The sequence below is a fragment of the Sphaeramia orbicularis genome, chromosome 1, assembly GCF_902148855.1.
Source record: "Sphaeramia orbicularis chromosome 1, fSphaOr1.1, whole genome shotgun sequence".
Taxonomy (NCBI): domain Eukaryota; kingdom Metazoa; phylum Chordata; class Actinopteri; order Kurtiformes; family Apogonidae; genus Sphaeramia; species Sphaeramia orbicularis.
The window spans coordinates 38,627,955-38,637,253 of NC_043957.1; the positions used below are offsets into that span (position 1 = coordinate 38,627,955).

At 39.2% G+C, this 9,299-nt stretch overlaps 1 protein-coding gene across 1 annotated transcript; it reads left to right on the top strand.

Annotated features, from left to right (window-relative positions):
- Positions 1-252: 252 nt before the first annotated feature.
- Positions 253-8,410, top strand: LOC115421755 (uncharacterized). Its single transcript, XM_030137702.1, has 11 exons — positions 253-391; positions 745-893; positions 974-1,133; positions 3,688-4,077; positions 4,951-5,238; positions 5,363-5,389; positions 5,616-5,708; positions 5,833-5,863; positions 6,293-6,342; positions 6,779-6,813; positions 7,754-8,410. The coding sequence occupies exons 1-11, from the start codon at positions 322-324 to the stop codon at positions 7,850-7,852; spliced, it is 1,392 nt and encodes a 463-aa protein (XP_029993562.1). The 5' UTR covers positions 253-321; the 3' UTR covers positions 7,853-8,410.
- The last annotated feature ends 889 nt before the right edge of the window (positions 8,411-9,299 follow it).

Below are 9,299 nucleotides of genomic sequence, written 5' to 3' on the forward strand. Positions count from 1 at the left end.
CAAACAAACAAACCCTGGCAAAAACATAACCTCCTTGGTGTGGGGGGGCCCACGGGGGGGGCCACTGATCAGCCTTGGCGGAGGTCTGCGCTCTCTGAGTGCTTCTAATTCATATCATAGCACACATCCGACCAGTCGCCTCCAAAAAAGGAAGCATGTTTACAGGTTGGACTTCCCTCATCGTCCTGCCTTCAAGAGGATGTCATATGCATTAGCAGTTCGCCAATGGGAGGAAGAGAGACAAACAGACAGACAGACAGAGAGCAGCTCATACTTGTATGAGTTTCTTTAACTGTATCCAGTCTTCTTTATGTGTCAAAGATGCAGTTTGTCACTGGTGGAACAGAACTTGGGTTATACATGCTGCTTTTTGTGTCTCTACATCTTTGGGGTAAGAATAACAGTAGTTTTTTGTACTTTTTTTCTTACTTTGTTTTTATCTGTTTGAAAAAAATATATTTTACTATGATTCCATAATACAGATTTTTGTTAATGACTGAAAAAGAGAAAACAACATTGTAGCTATCATAAAAGGCGTTAACTTTAACTATTTTATCGATGAAAAAATTTATATTATATGTTTATATTCATTCTTGTTTCAGGTTTTATCTATTTTAAGATATGATGCAATTGTCAGTTTAGTACAAAGTGTCTTTACTTGCTGTAAAATGTTGCTTCACTTCAAAAGGAATTTGTGAAATTCACCTCTCCTGCAGTGATGTTGCCATTCTCTCTCCCGACTAGGAAGACTTTCAGCTTCCACATCCCCTCCTCCTCTCCCGGTGCCAACTCTTGACATCTTTTCAAGGTCAAAGGACTCAGTGGTCCTGGTCTGTCGAGTCCCAGAGAGGCACCGGGGAGTGCTGTTCAAGTTGTACCGGATCACAGACATGGTAATTTTACGTCAGTGCTTCACACAAATACTTAACCAAAAATATGTGTGTTTTTATTGTATTTCTGTTCTGTTACTGAGGTGGATTCTCAGGAGCAGCCATCTGGTGCTGAGGAGGTTCAATTCACTGTCAGGGTAAACAAAGGGGAGTCAAGCCAATATGAATTATTCTGCTGTTTGTACAAAGACAAGGATGGCAGATACAGTGCATTCAGCTCTTATTTGCAGCTGGATCAAACAGGTATGTGTTTTCAAAAATGCTGCTGATTCATGACATCACTTCACCTTATTTCTTTTTGAAGAAACCAGTGGAAATTTTTGTCTTGACTGTCTCATCCTATCACACAGACCTCATAGTATGAGTCAAAAAACACAACACTCAATTATTAATGGACTTAAAAAACACCAAGAGAGCAGAAGAAAGACTGAAACAGACATGAGATACAGCTTTACACTCAAACCATTAATGTAACAGAGAAGGTTGTCTGTGCATGTGCATTCAACATGTGGTATACAATAATAAACACTTCCATCCGTTGCTCTCTAACCCCTGAAACACACGGCTGCATGCAGGTGCTCTTTGTGGTCTCTTATTGTCTTCCACACCGTGGGTGAGTGCCGTGGTAGCTACATCCTGCACTTCATATAGAAACCACACACCCACCCACCCACACACACACACACACACACACACACACTCACACACACACACACACACACACACACACACACACACCTACACCCACACACACACACACACACACACACACACACAACATCAAACACAGTGTGTGTCTTGACAGTTACGGAGGTAAGTTTGGTTACAAACAGTGGCAAACCATGACAGATGTATGCAAGGTGTGTTCAGATGTGAGAGTATTTGCTTTACGGGAACAAAGCATAGTTCCAATACAGAGGAAACAGATTTTTTTTTGCTCGATAGCTAATTTGCCACTTTTGTCCCTGAATAGTGACATAAGCACATACAGTTTTACTCATAAAAAGTGCAATACATTAATCCATCTTTTCAAAACTTAGGGTTGATGCTTTAAATGAGTCCTGGAGATGTTTTTATAGAATCTCCAGTTTTAAGAATAAATTACATGATGATAATGTGATTTGTGAACTCATTTACAAAGAGTTCATAAATATTAAAATGTAGAGGAGAAGCCTCAGTGGTAACAGACGTAACAAGACGAAAACAGCATAAATGACAGAAATGAGGTAAAATCAAGGTCGGGTCCTGAAAAAACACATTTATCTTTGCTCAGAAATGCTAAAAAAGTTTGGGAACCACTGCATTACTTGATAGAATACAGTGGTGGCTCAGTTTTTAATGTTTCAGTCAGTTCATAATGCTTGTTGTTGACTGTAGTCTTTGCCTGTATTGGAGTTTTTTCTTCTTCCTTTTCATCTTTTGGAAAAAAAAAAGGGGGGAAAACTTAATGTAAAGTCAAACCCTTGTTTCTCAGTTGGTAATCCAGCAACCTACCCACTTGAATACAGACCAGGCAACTGATCAAATGGCGCCCTACATCACTAGGTAATCGAGTAGCCAAGTGGCATTCTGCCAGTTTACCAAACTCCCAGTGTAGAACCCAGAGGGGGAGGCGACTAAACCTGTGAACAACAGCAGCAGTTGACTGACTAACACAAGGAAGTATAGATTCTTAAAGAGAAGAAAGAACGTTACACTCTTTGGTTCATGTTTCTAAACACTGTGACGTATGTACCAAACTAGAAGAAAACTCTCTTTAAACATTAAAATGCCTTTATTAAAATAAAAGGTGTAGAAGTGTTTTTTAAGGTCAAGAAATGACCATGCCATGGTAATAAAGGCATTTTAATGTTTAAAGAGAGTGCCTTGGAGTTTTCGTCCAGTTTGGGATCTACTTTATGAATCCCTTTTTCCAAAGAGCACCTCGAACAAACTCTTTTTTTGGTCCTAGAAGTATTTCTTCCAATGAATTTTTGAACTGTGACATATGTGTCTGGTGACAAAGTTCATGCCCTCCTTCTTCAGTAGGGGCTATCTCCAGGTGGTGTTGAGGCATCTTGTTGTTCGACGTTTTTTTCCAGTTGTCCTAGGTCATGTAACCATGGCAAGATGAAATACTGACACATTGAGGGAGCATTTATGGACACCTTCAGGGTCAGGAGGAAACATTAGCACCTCCAAGCAAGAAGGAATCACAGATAAGCCCAAGAAGATGAGACACTGTGGGGGTTAACCATCTTGAGAGATGTCACCATGACACATCCTTCAAACAAACAGCATATTCTGAGAACAATCTAACGCTGCATTTTAACAACTCACCTGCTTGTCTGATGTTGCACGACCAGGAAGTACATATTTATGCAGAAATGAATTAAATGCAGTTAAAAACAATTTCATTAAATGTTGGTATAAACTACAGGACAAGTATTATGTCATGAAAAGCATAGCAGTGCTAAATGAATTAATTTAAGTTGGTAAAGCATTCCATGATAAACAGATTTCTGTAGAAAAAAAGGACCCAAATAACAGATGGGAAAGGCAATATTGTACAGTTAGCTTCTTACTGTGTTGTCTTTAGATTTTTCAAAACAGGCTTTGGGGCTGAACTGTTCAGATTTTAAGACTCGTTTGAGGAAACAAAAGTAAGTGAAGCTTTCAAAATAAGTACCTTTATAGAATGAGACACAGGGAAGCCACTGCACAGGGTTTCATTGATTATTTTCACAGCCTGGTCTTATTTGTTATCAGTAAAAGCAACGGTGGGTGACTGTTTTCTTCTCCTTATCTGTACGTCTAGATGCTCCCCCTACTCGCCCCATACCCTCGTTTCCTCCTCCCGTTTTGTCTGTGGAGCCCTCCAGCGGTGTGGTTAAACAGGGAGACACGCTGGCCTTCCGCTGCTCCCTCCCTGTTCCTCAGCCCCAGTACCAGTCCCACTATAACTCCAACAACAAGCCACTGTCCTTCTTTTTGCTGAGGAGGGGCACTGAGGAACCTGTGACAACATCCACGATCCCTCAGCCCCAGGCCAGTCAGGGGTCAAACCCTGTACCACAGCCTGGAGTCTTCAATGTGGGGCCGGTGAGGGGAGGAGAGGAGGGCGAGTATACCTGCATTTACCAGGTAACCAGAAAAAGAGGACTGGTCAATTCATCTGTCAGCAATGTGGTTCACATCACCATCAAGGGTAAGGATGAAGTCTGAAACAGTATCATCTAATTCATTTTCTTGGTAACTTTACTTAAAACTTATATAGTCCTGATGTTAAAATATGTGTTTTCAGTAGCTGAGTTCATCTGAGTAACTTTCCCTGTGGTGTGTTTTCTGAGATCTTAACCTTTAAACTTTGACCCTGCAGCATTGTCTTGCTGTTTATTTTGTTATTTGAAAATGTACCAATCCATTAGGGGGGGGGGGGGGGGGGGGGGGTGTTCTATTGCAGTTTCTCAAAGCCCAAACTGACCCCATTAACCCTTTACTGTCTGGTGTCCACTACAGTTGACAGTTCTTGAGAGTTTAATTACAATTGTTATATTAACCATATTCACACCAGACCAGCAGTTTTTCACCAACTGTATTGCACTATATATGAGCCAAAACTATATGGTTAATCTAAATAATTCATCATTGTGTTTTTATATTATATTAGAATTGAAATGTATATAAATTATCAAATGTAAAACAAAACAAAACAAAACTACTTTTACACATAACAGGAATAATGTCCAGTTCAGTGGACTGTTACAATTAAAATATTCTGTTTTCCAAAATTAACCATATTTTCTTGTGGAAAGAATTTTGTGAATGCAGGCTTGTACTAAAAAAGAAAACAAAAAAGAAAGACAAAAATGATTTTTAAAATCCCCACATGGATTCATGCATGAAAGGGTTAAATAACTGCATACTAGTCAAGTGTCTACTAATTAAACAGACTGATATTTTAAGGCCTAGGCCTAAAGCGTTTTCTTAAAAATGACAATGAATGAATAGTTTATTGATGACACCACTTTCCAGTCAATGTAATGCTTCTTTTGAGTGTTTTTTTTTTTTCTGCATTAAGCTGCAGATCTGCTGCCTACACCAACCCTTGCTCTCCAACAGCAGACAGATGTGTGGCATTTGCTCTGTAAAGGGTCTCCTGCGTATCCCGGTGCTGTGTTCTCACTCTACTATGTGGATACTGTACTTCCTGTTGCCACGCAGCATACCAAAGTGATTGACCATCAGGCCATTTTCCCAGTTCCTGTCCAGGACACTCCAGTGGCTTTGTACCAGTGCGACTACAGTGTCTTACTGGGAAAAGAATGGAGGACCTCTGAACGCAGCCTCCCTCTGGTTGTAACCAAAGGTAAAAATGAACAACTACTGTGTCTCAATGTGTGTGTGTGTGTGTGTGTGTGTGTGTGTGTGTGTGTGTGCAGTGAGTAGTTTCACTGAAATCCTGCCCGTTTTCTTCTCTTTTCATTTTTCAGGAGGTCCTGCTCCTCCGTCATTGGGAGGTAGGTCGATACTAAACTATCTTGCTATTATGTCATGTGTGATTTTGCCTTTGATTTGCTCATCTTTTGTGAATCTTGAGTGTCTGGAAGAGCTAAAAAAATCACTCCAGGTACAAGAAAATCCATCAGTAAGAAAAATAAAAAGCTACACTTCAGGGGCTGTGAATAGGAAATCATTTAAAGTGTCTGAATCGACTGAATATCTCATCTCTGTGTGATGTCTCAGGTGTGGACTGGCCGCTGGTGCTGGGGTGTTTCTCATCTGTGGTTTTGTTCCTCTGCTCCATAGCGCTCATCATTGTGGTGGTACTCAGGAAAGGTATTTCACACATATACACCCAGAATCTGTGCTTTCACACTCATTCATTTGCACCGTTATGATTTCTTCCTCTGTGAAAGTAATCATTTCCTCTCTCTTCCTTCCTTCTTGACATTCTTCACAGTAAAAGCAGCAGCTGAGGAAAAGAAAAAAAGGTATTTTTCAGCTTTTTATTTACAACAGAGGGGTGTAGACCATTAGATAACTCATCAACATGTTTTAATTCATAACAGCTTCCCCATAAAAAGCACAGTTTACTTTTGCTGTACTGAAACACATATGATAAAGGGGTAATTTTTGGGAGCAGCATTAATTCTGTTTCTATATAATGAGGCAAAATAAATCACAGTTAAAAGCAAAAGCACAGCACCATTAAATACTCAGTTCATAATTTATTAAATATAATATAGTTTAAGTCCCACTCCCAAATTTTATTTCACATTGCAGGCTTGCACTACCTCAGATATGAGGTTGTTTAAATAAAATATATATAATATGTTGATTTTCCATCCAAATTAACAAATACAATGTGTCATTTCATCGAGACGTTAATATGTGGTATTTGTGGTTTTAACTGTTTGTAGAGAGGAGGCTCAGTTCTGGACTCAGGTTCACGCCAAAGACCATGTTGTTGGTGAGTTTTTTACCTCAAAAATATGGAAAGAAGAAGAAATATCAACCCGTGCAATTATATGATTGCAATAAACTGCAGTTTAAAGGTTCAGATGCAGGAAGATGGTGAAATTTTGGATTTGGTGTGAGCGAAATACTATGTAAAACATGCACAATATAAATTTTTACATTTTTTATGCTAGATAATTTTTTTCCCTTTTTTTGAAGACTAAACAAGTACAGTCAAATTTCAAATATTTCCAATAATTACAGTTTGACTTTTTCATATATATGTAGTCCTATTCAGCAATCAACATTGTCCATCTGCAGTTTATGTCGGTACTGTTTATGTCATTCAGTCTCTTTGTGATTTCCTCCAGTGCTTTTAATGCTGCATGTGGAGGCATATTCTATTATAAACCACTAACTGTCAACATAACTGCTTCTTGTTTTTGCAGATCTTACACTTAGACGTGCAAGCTTCACCTCCATGGTAAATATGAAATCCTATCCAGATTCTCCGTTGGTTATAAGTCACTTGTGGTACATTTTTCCTTCTCTAACAGTATTTTAAAGTTATGAATCATCATTTTTAGTAACTTCTTGCAAAGATTCATTTTGTCACAGGACCTTTCTGATATTTGTCCATCCTCCTCTTTTGTGTAATTTCTGGTATTTGAGTGTTTTTCCTTTAGGTTCACTTTGACAAACAACTGTAAACTTCCTTGATTCCTTTGCTATAAACAAAACAGACACACATATACAGATGTGCAGCACATACACACACACACACACACACACACACACACACACACACAAACACACACACTCACACACTGCCAATCGCCAAACACCGCCTTTGTCCAATCCTTTTCCCAAAATAAAAAACACACACACCAACTTAAACCCACACATATGGTCCCATTAGTTTTAACAATGTTCATTAATTAGCTAGATGAAGGGCTCTAATTAGACAAAATTCCCTCCCAAGACCCTCAATTTGCATATCTTTTTATGCCACTTAACAGCCATCTCAGAAGACATAAGAAAAAAACACCACCTTACAGAAAAGCACTTAATAAAACAGCCATGATAGAAATTCAGAAACTAAAGAGTGGCTTCACACTGTACTTCAATTTCTAAGTGTCAGCACAGATGTAGAGAGCCTTTTTCTTAAAGCTAAGTATTATCCAGTAGTTTTTGGACATCTACTACTTAAAAAAAAAAAAACATTTTTAAGTGCTGTTTTTATACGTGCGGTTGATATTGGAATGCACACTGAGAAAAGCCTCTCATTTACAGACCAATCACGCATCATTTGGGGAATTCGAGATGTGTGGAGTTTCAAAAAGATATGAAGTAAAAGCACCGTTAAAAGCTGAATTATGCCAGAGGAAGTGACACGATGCATGTTTGTGTGTGTTTATTTGCAGAACTGGTCCAGTGGAGACACAAGTGCAGAGACCGCCCCCAGATCCCCGTTATGGAATGCTCTGTCTACATTTACAACTCCGATCAATCCCGACTATTAGAAAAGTTTCTTTGTCTCTGTTTTCTCCCTCTCCCTCTGTATGGGTTCATACTTTGTTCTATCAGTGTAGCATAAGTTGGGGTTACACAGCAGGACAGGAAAGACTATTTCCTAAGGGCCTCTTTCATGTAAGAGAGGAAAATTGTACAAATTAACAGGATATGATGTTTGTTTGATCTTAGTTACTTCATACAGACTTTTTTTTTGGTTTGTATGCAGAATATGTGCTTTGTGAATTATTTATTTAAGCTTTAAAAGTTTGTGACTATATAGGGGCTATATGTGGTATTTCTATTGTCAAATATTAAAAATGACCTAAAATTATCATTAGAGTGCTTAGGATAATCAGTCATGAAATTATGGAAAAGATGCCAGTGTATTGGATTTTAGAGGTATTACAAGAATGTATTTATCCAGACAGACCACTGGAAGGAATCGTGTGTTACTCTGCTGGTGTGCCATAATCCTACTATAATGGACGTTTCTGTGTCCGGCGCATGTTTGTCCGACGCGTGTCCCGATGTTGCAGCACGGGAGGGCGTATGGGTGCAATGCCACTGTTGAACCATGGGAGGGTGCTATCATACAATGGCACCACGGGTACAATGCTCCCAGTCCTACTATAATGCATGTTCTGTGTCCGATCGATGTGTGATCGATGCTGCAGCACAGGAGGGTGTACGGGTACAATGCCGCTGTTACACCACAGGAGGGCGATATTGTACAATGGCACCACGGATACAATGCTGCTAGTGAGAAAAATTAACGCTACAGTGCCTTTGACCAAAAATCAAGATCAGGGGTCAAGATGGGATGAGAACCACTAAGAAAGAACTTTCACAGTCAAAGAAAATGACAAAAGATAAAAGCCAGAAGCACTGTTGTTGTTGTTTTCGTCACTGGACACAGCTGTACATGAAAAGTATGGAGTTTGAGGATGAAATCACAGCATTTCTTATTTGAACTTTGATTATGAGGCTTATGAAGTTATTATTTTTTCTAAATTAGTCATTTGTTGATCCACAGTTCAGACTAAACTGTGACCTTGTTTGGACAATTCCAAACAGATCTTTAATGCAGCTACTGACAACGTGAGCCAAACACACAATAGAGGTGACGTGTGGTTTTACTGTGGTTGTTTTCTGTTTCAGTTCAGTTCAGTTTACTGTCATAAAAGAGACAATGAGATGTCGCTAGACCAGCCGACAGTTGGCATCACACCCTAATGCAACCAGTGCAAAAGCTCATTCCTAAGTGCACAATGTGAGAACCCAAGTGGCAGTGTACATGTATGCACAGCACACACCATCACGGCACTCAAATAACCAGGCACCATAGTACATTCAAAAAGTCTAAAAGCAGAGCTAAGCTAACAGAGCCATAATGTAAACTATCAGCTGATGCAGCCTGTGAAGATTTTAAAACATGGTATTATTTTTACCAACCAG

Bases quoted from the DNA above. Each gene is read 5' to 3' on its own strand.
- LOC115421755 (XM_030137702.1), top strand. From the start codon at position 322: ATGCAGTTTGTCACTGGTGGAACAGAACTTGGGTTATACATGCTGCTT. The intron at 1,134-3,687 runs GTATGTGTTTTC...CTGTACGTCTAG, and splicing joins TTTGCAGCTGGATCAAACAG to ATGCTCCCCCTACTCGCCCC. The intron at 5,864-6,292 runs GTATTTTTCAGC...AACTGTTTGTAG, and splicing joins GCTGAGGAAAAGAAAAAAAG to AGAGGAGGCTCAGTTCTGGA.